Genomic DNA, 17,346 nt, shown 5'->3' on the forward strand with positions numbered 1-17,346 from the left:
AGGGTTAAGGAAAATCCCAAGGCTTTTTACACGTACATAAAAAGCAAGAGGGTAGCCAGGGAAAGGGTTGGCCCACTGAAGGATAGGCAAGGGAATCTATGTGTGGAGCCAGAGGAAAGGGTGAGGTATTAAATGAATACTTTGCATCAGTATTCACCAAAGAAGGAATTGGTGGATGTTGAGTCTGGAGAAAGGTGAGTAGATAGCCTGGGTCACATTGTGATCCAAAAAGACGAGGTGTTGGGTGTCTTAAAAAATATTAAGGTAGATAAGTCCCCAGGGCCGGATGGGATATACCCCAGAATACTGAAGGAGGCTGGAGAGGAAATTGCTGAGGCCTTGACAGAAATCTTTGGATCCTCGCTGTCTTCAGGGGATGTCCCGGAGGACTGGAGAATAGCCAATGTTGTTCCTCTGTTTAAGAAGGGTGGCAGGGATAATCCCGGGAACTACAGGCCGGTGAGCCTTACTTCAGTCGTAGGGAAATTACTGGAGAGAATTCTTCGAGACAGGATCTACTCCCATTTGGAAGCAAATGGACGTATTAGTGAGAGGCAGCACGGTTTTGTGAAGGGGAGGTCGTGTCTCACTAACTTGATAGAGTTTTTCGAGGAGGTCACTAAGATGATTGATGCAGGTAGGGCAGTAGATGTTGTCTATATGGACTTCAGTAAGGCCTTTGACAAGGTCCCTCATGGTAGACTAGTACAAAAGGTGAAGTCACACGGGATCAGGGGTGAACTGGCAAGGTGGATACAGAACTGGCTAGGCCATAGAAGGCAGAGGGTAGCAATGGAGGGATGCTTTTCTAATTGGAGGGCTGTGACCAGTGGTGTTCCACAGGGATCAGTGCTGGGACCTTTGCTCTTTGTAGTATATATAAATGATTTGGAGGAAAATGTAACTGGTCTGATTAGTAAGTTTGCAGACGACGCAAAGGTTGGTGGAATTGCGGATAGCGATGAGGACTGTCTGAGGATACAGCAGGATTTAGATTGTCTGGAGACTTGGGCGGAGAGATGGCAGATGGAGTTTAACCTGGACAAATGTGAGGTAATGCATTTTGGAAGGGCTAATGCAGGTAGGGAATATACAGTGAATGGTAGAACCCTCAAGAGTATTGAAAGTCAAAGAGATCTAGGAGTACAGGTCCACAGATCACTGAAAGGGGCTACACAGGTGGAGAAGGTAGTCAAGAAGGCATACGGCATGCTTGCCTTCATTGGCCGGGGCATTGAGTATAAGAATTGGCAAGTCATGTTGCAGCTGTATAGAACCTTAGTTAGGCCACACTTGGAGTATAGTGTTCAATTCTGGTCGCCACACTACCAGAAGGATGTGGAGGCTTTAGAGAGGGTGCAGAAGAGATTTACCAGAATGTTGCCTGGTATGGAGGGCATAAGCTATGAGGAGCGATTGAATAAACTCGGTTTGTTCTCACTGGAACGAAGGAGGTTGAGGGGCGACCTGATAGAGGTATACAAAATTATGAGGGGCATAGACAGAGTGGATAGTCAGAGGCTTTTCCCCAGGGTAGAGGGGTCAATTACTAGGGGGCATAGGTTTAAGGTGAGAGGGGCAAAGTTTAGAGTAGATGTACGAGGCAAGTTTTTTACGCAGAGGGTAGTGGGTGCCTGGAACTCACTACCGGAGGAGGTAGTGGAAGCAGGGACGATGGGGACATTTAAGGGGCATCTTGACAAATATATGAATAGGATGGGAATAGAAGGATACGGACCCAGGAAGTGTAGAAGATTGTAGTTTAGTCGGGCAGTATGGTCGGCACGGGCTTGGAGGGCCGAAGGGCCTGTTCCTGTGCTGTACATTTCTTTGTTCTTTGAAGGGATTCAGACATGGGAGTTCTGGGAAAGATAAGCAAGGATTTGGGAGGTGACAACATGTTCAAAGAGTTTGGAGAGGAGAGGGAGGTTGAAGATGGGGCAGTAATTTGTAAGGATGGCAGGATCAAGGGTTTGTTTTATTGAGGGGGTGATGATGGCAGATTTGAAGGACAGAGGGACAGTACCTGAAGAGAGAGAAATGTTGACAACATCCATGGACACAGGGTAGTTAGCTGATCAGTGGCTCAGTGGGAATAGGGTCGATGGAGCAGGGGCTGGGTCTCATGGACAAGATGAGCTCTGAGAGGGCATGCGGGGAGCTGGGAGAGAAACTAGAGAAAGATGTGGGTTCAGGGCTTGGGAAAGGATGACATTTAGAGACAATTTGGTCCGTGGGCTCGTGGAAGGGAGGGAAGCAGCAGAGGCCGCTGATCGGATTTACTCAATCTCAGTCACAAAGAAGCTCCACAAGCTCCTCACACTTCTTATCATAGAATTTACAGTGCAGGAGGCCATTCGGCCCATCGAGTCTGCACCGGCTCTTGGAAAGAGCACCCTACCCAAGGTCAACACCTTCACCATATCCCCATAACCCAGTAACCCCACCCAACACTAAGGGCAATTTTGGACACTAAGGGCAATTTAGCATGGCCAATCCACCTAACCTGCACATCTTTGGACTGTGGGAGGAAACCGGAGCACCCGGAGGAAACCCACGCACACATGGGGAGGATGTGCAGACTCCGCACAGACAGTGACCCAAGCCGGAATCGAACCTGGGACCCTGGAGCTGTGAAGCAATTGTGCTATCCACAATGCGACCGTGCTGCCTTCTTGTTGGAGGTGAGTATGGAAGAGACAGGGGAGAGCGAGAGTACTTCAAAAGGAACTAACTTGTGTCAGAGATATTAAAAAGTTTCAGCACACTGCGTATTTAACACAAGTTTAATTTATTTGACTGTTACACAGAATATTAGCCCCTGTAAATGGGCTGGAGTTTGTTATCAGCAGAAAGAGACCCAAATGAACACGGTTCAGCCCTGATTGTGAGGAACAGCAAAATCCAATCACTATGGTTACTTGTGGCCTCGTTGGTGTCTCAGCAGGTGGTATGAAGTGGTGAATCCCTTCCCACACTTGGAGCAGGTGAATGGTCTCTCCCCAGTGTGAACTCGCTGGTGCCTCTGCAGGGTGGATAGCTGAGTGAATCCCTTCCCACACCAGGAACAGGCGAATGGCCTCTCCCCAGTGTGAATTCGCTGATGTACAGTGAGGTTAGCTGATCGACGGAACCCAGTCCTGCAGCGAGAGCACCTGAAGGGTCTCTCGTCAGTGTGAACACGTTGATGGCTCATCAGTTCCCCAGAGCTTTTATAGCCTTTCCCGCAGTCTGGACATTGAAACGGCCTCTCCCCAGTGTGAACTCGCTGGTGACGCAAGAGGTGGGTTGAAATAGTAAATCCCTTCCCACATTCTGAGCAGGTAAATGGCCTCTCCCCAGTGTGAATTCGCTGGTGCTTCTGCAGAGTGGATGAATCACTGAATCCCTTCCCACAGTCTGAGCAGGTGAACGGTCTCTCCCCAGTGTGAACTCGCTGGTGCTGCTGCAGGGCGGATAGCTGAGTGAATCCCTTCCCACACCAGGAACAGGCGAATGGCCTCTCCCCGGTGTGAATTCGCTGATGTACAGTGAGGTTAGATGATCGACTGAACCCAGTCCCGCAGCGAGAGCACCTGAAGGGTCTCTCGTCAGTGTGAACACGTTGATGGCTTATCAGTTCCCCAGAGCTTTTATAGCCTTTCCCGCAGTCTGGACATTGAAACGGCCTCTGCCCAGTGTGAACTCGCTGGTGACACAAGAGGTGGGTTGAAATAGTAAATCCCTTCCCACATTCTGAGCAGGTAAATGGCCTCTCCCCAGTGTGAATTCGCTGGTGCTTCTGCAGAGTGGATGAATCACTGAATCCCTTCCCACATTCTGAGCAGGTGAATGGCCTCATCCCCGTGTGAACTCGCTGGTGTCTCAGCAGGTTGGCTGAAATAGTAAATGCCACCCCACATTCTGAGCAGGTGAATGGTCTCTCCCCAGTGTGAACTCGCTGGTGTGTGGACAGATTAGATGACTCAGTGAATCCCTTCCCACACTTGGAGCAGGTGAATGGTCTCTCCCCAGTGTGACTGCGTCGATGAGTTTCCAGATTGGATGGGTAAGTGAATCCTTTCCCACAGTCCCCACATTTCCACGGTTTCTCCACAGAGTGACTGCATTTGTGGCTTGTGAGGCCTGATGATTGACTGAAACCTCGTCCACACACACAACACGTGTACGGTTTCTCCCCGCTGTGAACGATGCTTTTTCCTTCCATGTTCAAAGTACGATGATATTCAGGATATGATAAATTGAGGACTCTGTCAGATCCTGACGTGATGCTTGGTTTGAGTATCCGGACTTTGAAGCCTCCTCTTCGAACACCCTGTGAAACTGATTTAAAACAGAAAATAGAGAGTGAGAGAAAACACCAAAAACACAAAGGCAGGTTGTGAAATTGAGCTGAATGAATCTGGTAATTTGTGGGGCCGGCAGTAGGATAATGTGACCATGAAAACTGCTGGATTGTCATAAAAATCCAACTGACCTCTTTGGGAGGAAAGAGGAAGCGGTGAAGAGGGATTTTGTATATCTCCAAGACATATTTAGAGAGTAGTTGGTGAAGCAAATTCGATCTTGAGCTTCATAAATAGTAATATTGATAATGAAACAATGCTTCTGGTGGCACATAGAACATACAGTGCAGAAGGAGGCCATTCGGCCCATCGAGTCTGCACTGACCCACTTAAGCCCTCACCTCCACCCTCTCCCCGTAACCCAATAACCCCTCCTAACCTTATTTGGTCACTAAGGGCAATTTATCATGGTCAATCCATCTTAAAATGCTCTCTGAGATGCACTCAGTTCAAGGGCAATTAGTGATGGGCAGTGAATGCTGGCCCAGCCAGCGACACACACATCCCGTGAATGAACAGAAAAGAAAATCTGCCATCCTTACCTGGTCTGGCCGACACAATTCCAAACCACAGCAATGTGGTTGACTCTTTAAATGCCCTCCGAGATGGCCGAGCAAGCCACTCGGTTTGAGGGAAATTAGGGATGGGCAATAAATGTTGGCCCAGCCAGTGACTCCCACAAATGAATAAAATGAAATGCTGGAGACTCCAGTCAGTCAATCCGGGAGAGTTGGCATCCGGTCCAGACTCGCAGCGCATGCGCCCTGCGGCTCCTTGTCCTCTGTAAAGATGGCGGCCGGTAACCCGGGCCTGTCACCGCTCAGCTCTCACTCTGTTTGATGCTGTTTAAGACGGGACCGTTAACATTTTCCTCGGGAGTTGAAGCCTCCACGGGGTATTTATGAAGCCTCCCGGCTCACTCCGCAGCTTCTATCGCTCCCCGGCCACCCACCGGCTCCATTCCTGAAAGTCGCTTGATTGCTTCTTCCCCGCTCCTGCACCGTCAGCAACAACCTGAACTGCGCATGCACGAGTCACAGCCCGATTGGCGCATGCTCCAGTCATAGCTGGACTCTGCGCATGTGCGAGGAGCTTCTGTAATGTGGATTGAACACATTCCCAGCTGCAATGCATGATGGGTAATAACTCCGCCATTGAAATCGACATTGCTGATAGAAATTATTCTTTGCGAACCGATTCTGATTGGTACCATTGTGCCAAGGCATCAAATGTATTAGATAAATTAATAGGGCACCTACATAGACAGGCCCTCCACCACAGGTCTGTCCTGGGTGTGATTGACAACAGACCAAACACGAACAGTGAGATGTTAACGTGTTGGAGTCTGAGCAGGTTCAGGTGAACAGTGATTTGTGTCCCCCTGGACCGAATAGTTAAACTGCCCCTCGCCAATAACAATGTGCTGACATTGGATCAAATGGTTTGGGGCTTTTAAAGTTGGAGTGTTAACAAGTGGGAAAACTGAGGAAATCCCTTTGCACATGTGAAGTGTGTGAGTGATCTCCATCTGAACTGCACATTAGATTAATTAATGACTAACTCATATTTATTCTCATCCAGTGGAAACATTTTCCACTTGTCTATCATATCAAACCTTTTCATAATCTTACAGGATCAGGTCATCCTTCATTCCCTTTTCCTGAGAAAAGGTTTACACCCTGTCCAATCCCTCTTGCCAGGTATAACCTGCCAGTTCAGGCATAATTCAAATATCTTTTCCTGCATCTTCTCCAGTCCTTCGAGATCCATTTTACAATATGGAGACTTTAACTAATCTGAGCCGCAAACTCGCCGTTGTCCCCAATGCCTGTATGTTGCAGTGTTTTAGTCATTTTACTGTTAGCTGAACGAAAGATGGGACAGAATGAGATCCAACGAGCCAGTCTGTAATACTGTAGAACATCTACAAACTTGCCTCTTCCCCGTACTGCTAAACAGTTGACTTTTTCACTCTCCTCCACAATAGTCCTCAACACCGGCGCCCTGCAAGGGTGCGTACTTAGCCCCATACTCTACTCCCTGTACACACACAACTGCGTGGCAAAACCTGGTTCCAACTCCATCTACAAGTTTGCTGACGATACGACCATAGTGGGCCGGATCTCGAATAACGATGAGTCCGAATCCAGGAGGGAGATAGAGAACCTAGTGGAGTGGTGTAGCGACAACAATCTCTCTCAATGCCAGCAAAACTAAAGAGCTGGTAATTGACTTCAGGAAGCAAAGTACTGTACACACCCCTGTCAGCATCAACGGGCTGAGGTGGAGATGGTTAGCAATTTCAAATTCCTAGGGGTGCACATCTCCAAAAATCTGTCCTGGTCCACCCACGTCAACGCTACCACCAAGAAAGCACAACAGCGCCTATACATCCTCAGGAAACTAAGGAAATTCGGCATGTCCACATTGACTCTTACCAACTTTTACAGATGCACCATAGAAAGCATCCTATCGGGCTGCATCACAGCCTGGTATGGCAACTGCTCGGCCCAGGACCGCAAGAAACTTCAGAGAGTCGTGAACACCACCCAGTCCATCATACGAACCTGCCTCCCATCCATTGACTCCATCTACACCTCCCGCTGCCTGCGGAAAGCAGGCAGTATAATCAAAGATCCCTCCCACCCGGCTTACTCACTCTTCCAACTTCTTCCATCGGGCAGGAGATACAGAAGTCTGAGAACACGCACGAACAGACTCAAAAACAGTTTCTTCTCCACTGTCACCAGACTCCTAAATGACCCTCTTATGGACTGACTTCATTAACACTACACCCTGTATGCTTCATCCGATGCCAGTGCTTATGTAGTTACATTGTATATGTTGTGCTGCGCTATTACGTATTTTCTTTTATTCCCTTTTCTTCTCATGTACTTAATGATCTGTTGAGCTGCTCGCAGAAAAATGCTTTTCACTGTACCTCGGTACATGTTACAATAAACAAATCCAATCCATTCCCGTGCCACCTCGATGCCTAGATATTAATAAGAACACAAGAACTAGGAGCAGGAGTAGGCCATCTGGCCCCTTGAGCCTGCTTCACCATTCAATGAGATCATGGCTGATCTTTTGTGGACTCAGCTCCACTTTCCGGCCCGAACACCACAACCCTTAATCCCTCTATTCTTCAAAAAACTATCTATCTTTATCTTAAAAACATTTAGTGAAGGAGCCTCTACTGCTTCACTGGGCAAGGAATTCCATAGATTCACAACCCTTTGGGTGAAGAAGTTCCTCCTAAACTCAGTCCTAAATCTACTTCCACTTATTTTGAGGCTATGCCCCCTGGTTCTGCTTTCACCCGCCAGTGGAAACAACCTGCCCGCATCTATCCTATCTAGTCCTTTCATAATTTTATATGTTTCTATAAGATCCCCCCTCATCCTTCGAAATTCCAACGAGTACAGTCCCAGTCTACTCAACCTCTCCTCGTAATCCAACCCCTTCAGCTCTGGGATTAACCTAGTGAATCTCCTCTGCACACCCTCCAGTGCCAGTACATCCTTTCTCAAGTAAGGAGACCAAAACTGAACACAATACTCCAGGTGTGGCCTCACTAACACCTTATACAATTGCAGCAAAACCTCCCTAGTCTTAAACTCCAACCCTCTAGCAATGAAGGACAAAATTCCATTTGACTTCTTAATCACCTGTTGCACCTGTAAACCAACTTGTTGCGACTCATGCACTAGCACACCCAGGTCTCTCTGCACAGCAGCATGTTTTAATATTTTATTTAAATAATAATCCCTTTTGCTGTTATTCCTACCAAAATGGATAACCTCACATTTGTCAACATTGTATTCCATCTGCCAGACCCTAGCCCATTCACTTAGCCTATCCAAATCACTCTGCAGACTTCCAGTATCCTCTGCACTTTTTGCTTCACCACTTATCTTATGTGCCGTCTGCAAACTTGGACACATTGCCCTTGGTCCCCAACTCCAAATCATCTATGTAAATTGTGAACAGTTGTGGCCCCACACTGATCCCTGAAGGACACCACTAGCTACTGATTGCCAACCAGAGAAACACCCATTAATCCCCACTCTTTATTTCTATTAATTAACCAATCCTCTATCCATGCTACTACTTTCCCCTTAATGCCATGCATCTTTATCTTATGCAGCAACCTTTTGTGTGGCACCTTGTCAAAGGCTTTCTGGAAATCCAGATATACCACATCCATTGGCTCCCCGTTATCTACCGCACTGTTAATGTCCTCAAAAAATTCCACTAAATTAGTTAGGCACGACCTGCCCTTTATGAACCCATGCTGCATCTGCCCAATGGGACAATTTCCAACCAGATGTCTTGCTATTTCTTCCTTGATGATAGATTCCAGCATCTTCCCTACTACCGAAGTTAAGCTCACTGGCCTATAATTACCCGCTTTCTGCTTACCTCTTTTTTTAAACAGTGGTGTCACGTTTGCTAATTTCCATCTGCCGGAACCACCCCAGAGTCTAGTGAATTTTGGTAAATTATCACTAGTGCATTTGCAATTTCCCAAGCCATCTATTTTAGCACTCTGGGGTGCATTCCATCAGGGCCAGGAGACTTGTCTACCTTTAGCCCCATTAGCTTTCCCATCACTACCTCCTTGGTGATAACAATCCTCTCAAGGTCCTCACCTGTCATAGCCTCATTTCCACCAGTCACTGGCATGTTATTTGTGTCTTCCACTGTGAAGACCAACCCAAAAAACCTGTTCAGTTCCTCAGCCATTTCCACATCTCCCATTATTAAATCTCCCTTCTCATCCTCTAAAGGACCAATATTTACCTTTGCCACTCTTTTTTGTTTTATATATTTGTAGAAACCTTTACTATCTGTTTTTATATTGAGCAAGTTTACTCTCATAATCCATCTTACTCTTCTTTATAGCTTTTTTTAGTAGCTTTCTGTTGCCCCCTAAAGATTTCCCAGTCCTCTAGTCTCCCACTGATCTTTGCTACTTTGTATGCTTTTTCCTTCAATTTGATACTCTCCCTTATTTCCTTAGATATCCACGGTCGATTTTCCCTCTTTCTACCGTCCTTCCTTTTTGTTGGTAAAACCTTTGCTGAGCACTGTGAAAAATAGCTTGGGAGGTTCTCCATTGTTCCTCAACTGTTTCACCATAAAGTCTTTGCTCCCAGTCAACCTTAGCTAGTTCTTCTGTCATCCCATTGTAATCTCCTTTGTTTAAGCACAAAACACTCGTGCTTGATTTTACCTTCTCACCCTCCATCTGTATTTTAAATTCCACCATATTGTGATTGCTCCTTCCGAGAGGATCCCTAACTATGAGATCATTAATCAATCCTGTCTCATTACACGGGACCAGATCTAGGACCGCTTGTTCCCTCGTAGGTTCCATTACATACTGTTCTGGGAAACTATCGCAGATACATTCTATAAACTCCCCCTCAAGGCTGCCTTGACCGACCTAGTTAAACCAATCGACATGTAGATTAAAATCCCCCATGATAACTGCTATACCATTTCTACATGCATTGGTTATTTCTTTGTTTAGTGCCTGCCCCACCATAATGTTACTATTTGGTGGCCTATAGACTACTCCTATCAGTTACTTTTTCGCCTTACTATTCCTGATTTCCACCCAAATGGATTCAACCTTATCCTCCATAGCACCTATGTCATCCTTAAATAACAGAGCTACACCACCTCCCTTACCATCCACTCTGTCTTTCCAAATAGTTTGATACCCTTGGATATTTAACTCCCAGTCGTGACCATCCTTTAACCATGTTTCATTAATGGTCACTAAATCATAGTCATTCACGATGATTTGTGCCATCAACTCATTTACCTTATTCCAAAAACTACGAGCATTCAGGTAAAGTACACTTATGTTGGCTTTTTTACCTCTGTTCTGAATCTTAACACCTCGATCAGTAATCTCTCCTCAGTTATATTTCCTCTTAACCTTTCTCCTAATTTTCCTTGTCGTTGAACCCATATCTTCATGTAACAACCTGCCGCGTCGCTTGCCATTAATGTTTTCACTTCCCGTTTTATTCCTTTTAGTATTCCTGGTCCTACTCACTGTGTTCCCCTCAGTCACTGTACCTTGTACTGTCGCACTTTTTGATTTTTGACTGTGGCTTCTCTGCCTTACACTTTCCCCCTTACTGTCCCCTTACTGCCTTTTGTTTCTGTCCCTGTTTGAAAATGAAATGAATGAAATGAAAATCGCTTATTGTCACAAGTAGGCTTCAATGAAGTTACTGTGAAAAGCCCCTAGTCACCACATTCCGGTGCCTGTTCGGGGAGGCTGTTACGGGAATTGAACAGTGCTGCTGGTCTGACTTGGTCTGCTTTCAAAGCCAGCGATTTAGCCCTGAGCTAAACAGCCCCTGCCTTTACTACCTTCCAACTTCCTGCATCGGTTCCCATTCCCGACACATTAGTTTAATCTCTCCTCAACAGCTCTGGCAACCCCCCCCCCCCCCCCAGGATATCGGTTCCAGTCCTGCCCAGGTGCAGACCATCCGGTTTGTACTGGTCCCACCTCCCCCAGAACCGGTTCCAATGCCCCAGGAATTTGAATCCCTCCCTCTTGCACCATCTCTCGAGCCACGCATTCATCCTATCTATCCTGACATTCCTACTCTGACTAGCTTGTGGCACTGGTAGCAATCCTAAGATTATTACCTTTGAGGTCCTACTTTTTAGTTTAACTCCGAACTCCCTGAATTCAGCTTGTAGGACTTTGTCCCGTTGTTTTACCTATACTGTTGGAGCCTACGTGCACCACGACAGCTGGCTGTTCACCGCCCCCCCCCCCCCCCAGAATGTCCCGCAGCCGCTCCGAGATATCCTTGACCCTTGAACCAGGGAGGCAACACACCATCCTGGAGTCTCGATTGTGTCCGCAGAACCGCCTGTCTATTCCCCTTACAATTGAGTCCCCTATCACTATAGCCCTGCCATTCTTCTTCCTGCCCAGCTGCGCAGCAGAGCCAGCCACGGTGCCATGAACCTGGCTGCTGCTGCCTTCCCCTGGTGAGTCATCTCCCTCAACAGTATCCAAAGCGGTATATCTGTTTTGCAGGGAGATGACCGCAGAGGACACCTGCACTGCCTTCCTACTCTTGCTCTGTCTTTTGGTCACCCATTTTCTATCTCTCAGTACCTTTCACCTGTGGTGTGACCAACTCGCTAAACGTGCTATCCACGACGTCCTCAGCATCGCGGATGCTCCAAAGTGAGTCCATCCGCAGCTCCAGAGCCGTCAAGCGGTCTAACAGGAGCTGCAACTGGACACACTTCTTGCACATGAAGGAGCCTGGGACAGTGGACGTGTCCCTGAGCTCCCACATAGCACACCAGGAGCATGACACGGGTCTGAGATCTCCTGCCATGTCTTCAACCTTCTGTTAACTTCAACAATTACAAATTCCAAAAAAATAAATAAATAATTAAACAACAAAGAAAAAAATATATATATATGCCAATGAAAAGAAAAAGAAAACAGAAACACTACTTACCAGCTACTTACCAGGGATGAAAAGCACCTCCTCCCCAACCAGCTTCGAATTCCCACCGAGATTCAAATTCCCAAACTCACTCTTGGTTCTGTCTCACTCTGGCTGTGCCTTCTATGGCTCACTGGGAGAACTCACTGACAGTAAGTTTACAAGTTGCTCTTTAAATTAATATTGAAAGCATCCCCTTACCATCCTGAACGACAGCTCCCCCAATCGCCTCTCCTTCCCCTTGCCTGGACTGCAAACATCTCACTTTTCCCCATATTTAGTTTATATGCCGAAAACCGGACAAATTCCCCCAGAATCCTCATAATTTCTTCCATTCCTTCTAGGGGGCCGGAACATACAGGAGCAGGTTGTCTGCGTAAAGCGAGATTCTGTGTTCCACTCCAACCCGGCCAGCCTCTGGAGGCTCTCAGCCCAATTGCCAGCGGCTCTATGGCTAACCCGAACAGCAGCGGGGAGAGGGGGCATCCCTGTCTCGTCCCCCGATGCAGCCGGAAATAGTTCGATGTTGATCTATTCATTCGTACGCTCGCAACAGGAGCCTGATACAACAGCCTGACCTGGTCAATAAAGTCCCGCCCAAATCCAAACCGCCCCAGTACCTCCCACAGATATTCCCATTCCACCCGATCAACAGCCTTCTCTGCGTCCATTGCGACCACTACCTCCACGTCCCAACTTCTGGGGGCATCATAATCACATTTCTTTTTTAAAAATAAATTTAGAGTACTCAATTCATTTTTCCCAATTAAGGGGCAATTTAGCGTGGCCAATCCACCTACCCCTCACATCTTTTGGTTGTGGGGGCGAAACCCACGCAAACACGGGCAGCATGGTAGCATTGTGGATAGCACAATTGCTTCACAGCTCCAGGGTCCCAGGTTCGATTCCGGCTTGGGTCACTGTCTGTGCGGAGTCTGCACATCCTCCCCGTGTGTGCGTGGGTTTCCTCCGGGTGCTCCAGTTTCCTCCCACAGTCCAAAGATGTGCAGGTTAGGTGGATTGGCCATGATAAGTTGCCCTTAGTGTCCAAAATTGCCCGTAGTGTTGGGTGGGATTACTGGGTTATGGGGATAGGGTGGAGATGTTGACCTTAGGTAGGGTGCTCTTTCCAAGAGCCGGTGCAGACTCGATGGGCCAAATGGCCTACTTCTGCACTGTAAATTCTATGATCTAATGTGCAAACTCCACACAGACAGTGACCCAGGGCTGGTATTCGAATCCGGGTCCTCAGTGACGTAGTTTTGTAAACTCTTTTTCCGGGACAATAGAAGATTTGTATTCGGGAAATTCAGACTAAATATTGCATTAAGATCAGACAGAAATCAGTTGATTCACCAGGATCTGAATATCATCCTTTGAATGTGGAAGGAGAAATGTTTCTCTGTTCTGAGTGAGAAAAGATTTCAAACATCAGTGTGACTGGAAAAGCACCAAGACCCACACAACACACAGCCGAGTGAGCAAGTTGAGTGAACTGACTGTGTAAACTGGGTTCGAATCCTACTACCGCAGGTGATGGAATTTAAACTCAATATAATATCTGGAATTAAAAGTCTATGAAACCAGCTGGTTCACTGATGTCCTTTAGGGAGGGAAATCTGCCGTCCTTACCCAGTCTGGCCGACATGTGACTCCAGACCCATAAGCAATGTGGTTGACTCTAACCAGCCCTCAAGGGCAATGAGGGATGGGTAATAAATGCTGGCACAGCCTGCGACGCCCACGTCCATTGAATTTAAAAAAAAATTGTTTCATTAATTATAACTCAATTAATGATCACTACTTATTTAATCATCTGGACAGACATACAGCTAATTAATACAGTAAATTTTAATGAATACATTTGGTTAATACCAGATACACTGGTAACACTGAGTAGTACTAAACTCGGTATGCTTCACCCGGTGTCTGTCTCTATGTATTTTCATTGTTTATTTATCCTATGTCCTAGATTTTTTCATGTATGGAACAATCTGTCTGGACTGCTCGCAGAACAATACTTTTCAGAATGGCATGTGGTGCAGTGGTTAGCACTGAGACGACGGCGCTGAGGACCCGTGTTGGAATCCCGTCCCTGGGTCACTGTCTCCAAACTCCATGTGGAGTTTGCACATTCTCCCCGTGTCTGCGTGAGTTTCACCCCCACAACGCAAAGTTGTGCAGGTTTAGCGGATTGGCCATGTTAAATTGCCCCATCATAATCGGGTACTCAAAATTTATATTAAAAAAAACAATACTTTTCACTGTACCTCACTGAGCCTTCTTAAAAATTATTCATTCACGGGAGGTGGGGGTCACTGGCTGGGCCAGCATTTACTGCTCATTCCAATTGCCCTTGAACTGTGTGTCTTGTGAGGCTATTCCAGAGGGCACTTACAAATCAATCACAACATTGCTGTGGATCTGGAGTCACATGTAGGCCAGGCCACATAAGGAGAGCAGATTCCCAAAGGACATGAGTGAACCAGACGGGTTTTTACAACAATCCACAATCTCATCATTAGACTTTTAATTTGAGACTTTTATTCAATGTGAATATCTGTCATGGCCAGATTTGATCCCAGATCCCCAGAGCATTAATCTGGGTCTCTGGATTACTAGCCCAATAAATAATACCATTACACCACTGCCCAGCCCACAATGTCTAGTAACTTCTCAAAATTACAAAGTAATTTATTTTTTCAAACAAATTCTGAAAGCCCTGCAGTTTCTGGAAACATTTTGATTGAAAGTGTTATTTTTTAAAATAAAGATCTAGTTTTTACAACATAATTACCTAATACACCAATTCACTAATGATAATCAATGTTCACTACAGAATAATCATTAATGTAATTATTGTTTTTTGCTCTGAAATCAATACATAGTTAATATAGAAAAGGTACAGAAGGTGAAATGGCTACAGGAGGCACATGTTCAAGGTATAAAAGGGCTTCCTTGTCCTTGTTACTAATCACAGTGAATACACTTTGAAAATAACAGTTTTAAAACTAAATGCGATTACACATGCGTACTTACAGCTTCTTACATCACAACAGTGAATATGTTTCAAAAGTACTCCACTGGCTTTCAAAGACTTCAGAAGGTCCAGTGGCAGTACAAGGTTTTATAGAAATGTACATTTGTTCTAATAGTCCGCAAACTAGGATATGCCCCTGTCTCTGGATCTCTAAAGGCTTAATTACCTGCAAATGCTCGCACCCCTGTCTCTGGAAAGACTTAATTAGTTGCAAATGCTCGCACCCCTGTCTCTGGAAAGACTTAATTAGTTGCAAATGCTCGCATTCAAAGCCTGGTCTTGGATCTTTGTCCACATATATATTTCTAGAACCTACATCTTCATTCACCTGAGGAAGGAGCAGTGCTCCGAAAGCTAGTGATTTGAAACAAACCTGTTGCACTTTAACCTGGTGTTGCAAGACTTCTATCTGCAGGATGATTCTGAAGGGTTTGCTCCAGTTCAGAGGACGGGTCCGGAGGACTGACCGAGAGCGGCTGGTCCTCCAACCAATCAGGGTGAATGGGAGGCGGAACAAAGCCGTCGCTCTCGCTCACTACGCATGCGCTCCGCCGCGTACTTCGTCCACTTGGGCCTGTCTCGGGGAGAAGCCCGAGCAGCGTTCGCCGGTTCAACTGCCGTATTCGAGCTTCGTATTCGGGGCTGAGGGCCTACACGGATTGTTTATGAAGCCTCCCGACCCCTCAACCGGCTCTATCCATCCCACATAACTCACCGAGCGGGATCTGACCAGGGAACAATTTCGACCCGACCGCCTGAATCCTGAGCTACCATCGGCACTGCGCATGCTCCAATTCACGGGGGAGGCCGGGGCTCAGCCCCGCCCCTCATTCACTCCGATTGGTTGAAGGACCAGCCGCTCCGCTCGGTTTCCCAGTTACGCCCCTCTCTTCCTATTGGACCATAGCTGCCGTCAATCATTCCCAGGGCCTGGTGAGCTGGAGCATGCGCAGTGCCGATGCTGGACTCGGCCGGGAGGTTTCACTGAAACCCGGTGAAGGCTCCAAACCCCAATAAGACGTTTCCGGGCCCGGGTTTGCATCGAGCCGGGGGACAGCTGCGGCCTGCTCCCGGTGACAGGCCTGAGTTAACGGCCGCCGGCTTTATAGAGGCTGCAAACCCGCAGGGGGCAAAACATCAGAGATAGAGTTTGTTGTGAAACCAATGGGATATTGTAAAACAGGAGGTCAGGGTTACAGTCAACAACAACAACTTCTATTTATATAACACCTTTAACATCAGAAATCATCCCAGTCAACTTCACAGGAACATTATAAAACAAAGTGAGACACCCAGACACAAAAGGAGATATCAGGACAATTGACCAAAAACGTGGACAAAGAGATGAGTTTTAAAGAGTCTGAAAGGAGGTAAGTGAGGTGGAGACGGGGAGGTTTAGGGAGGGAATTCAGTGCTTGGGGCCGAGGGAACTTAAAACCATGGCGAAGTAATTAGAATCGGGGGTGTGCAAGAGTCCAGGATCAGAGCTGTGCAGATATCTCAGGGGGTTGTGGAGATGACAGACACAGGGAGAGACGAGGCCATGGAGGGATTTGAAAACAAGGGTGAGAATTGACTGGGAGCGAATGCAAGTCTCGGAGCACAGGGATCACTGGGGAAAGGAACTTGCTGTGAATTAAGACATGGGTAGCAGACCTTTGGATGGCTTTAAGTTTACAGAGGTAGAATGTGGGAGAGCAGCCAGGTGTGTGATGAAATTGTCGAATCGGGGGGTGACGATGGTAAATTGCCTTAGTATCTAAAAAGGTTGGGGGGGGGGTGGTTACGGGTAAAGCTGGAGGTGTGGGCTTAGCTCGGGAGCTCTTTCCAAGGGCCAGTGCAGACTCGATGGGCGGAATGGCCTCCTTCTGCACTGTAAATTCTATGAGGTCAGAAGCTCATATTGGATCAAGTATGAAACCAAGTTTACAAAGAGACTGGCGAAGTCTCAGACTGTTGCCAGGGAGAGGGGTAGAGTCGGTATGTCAGGAATGGAGATTGGACTTCCGGGTGCGGCGATGACCAGCTAAGTCGCACGTTTCGGCAGCTCCCGGTGGAACGGACTTTTGGGCTCTTAATAGGAGCCCCAACGGCAATTTTAACGGCTAAAAACAGTGCGGTAAACCAGAAGGGAATCCCCCCTGGACACGGATGGAAAAAGGAGAGGAAAGTGGCCGGATTGCGGTGGATCCTCTAGAGCAGCGGCCAGGAAGGCAAGCACAAAGCAAGATGGCGTCGGAAGGTGGCAGTTTAATATGGGGCCCTGACCAACAAGAGTTCCTGCGGCGCTGCGTGGAAGAACTTAAAAAGGAGATGAAGAAGGAGCTGTTGGCCCCGATATTACAGGCGATTGAAGGGCTAAAGGAGGAGCAAAAGACCCAGGAGCAGGAGCTTCGGGTCGTGAAGGCAAAGGCTGCTGAGAATGAGGACGAAATACAGGGCCTGGTGGTGAAGA

General features: G+C 47.1%; 1 protein-coding gene across 2 annotated transcripts; it reads right to left on the reverse strand.

The window, feature by feature from the left end:
• Positions 1-2,774: 2,774 nt before the first annotated feature.
• On the reverse strand, positions 2,775-15,710 carry LOC140421649 (uncharacterized). Of its 2 annotated transcripts, none has more exons than XM_072506442.1 (2): positions 15,607-15,710; positions 2,775-4,323 (listed from the first exon to the last, which is right to left on the reverse strand). In XM_072506442.1, the coding sequence occupies exon 2, from the start codon at positions 4,205-4,207 to the stop codon at positions 2,918-2,920; it is 1,290 nt and encodes a 429-aa protein (XP_072362543.1). In that variant the 5' UTR covers positions 4,208-4,323; positions 15,607-15,710; the 3' UTR covers positions 2,775-2,917. The 2 variants fall into 2 exon arrangements, with proteins under 2 accessions (XP_072362543.1, XP_072362544.1); XM_072506443.1 differs by lacking the exon at positions 15,607-15,710 and adding an exon at positions 15,265-15,598.
• Positions 15,711-17,346: the final 1,636 nt, after the last annotated feature.

This window comes from Scyliorhinus torazame, chromosome 5 (assembly GCF_047496885.1).
Source record: "Scyliorhinus torazame isolate Kashiwa2021f chromosome 5, sScyTor2.1, whole genome shotgun sequence".
Classification (NCBI taxonomy): Eukaryota; Metazoa; Chordata; class Chondrichthyes; order Carcharhiniformes; family Scyliorhinidae; genus Scyliorhinus; species Scyliorhinus torazame.

What these genes read in the sequence shown, in the direction of transcription:
- LOC140421649 (XM_072506442.1), bottom strand. Translation starts at nt 4,207, where the DNA reads ATGGAAGGAAAAAGCATCGTTCACAGCGGGGAGAAACCGTACACGTGT.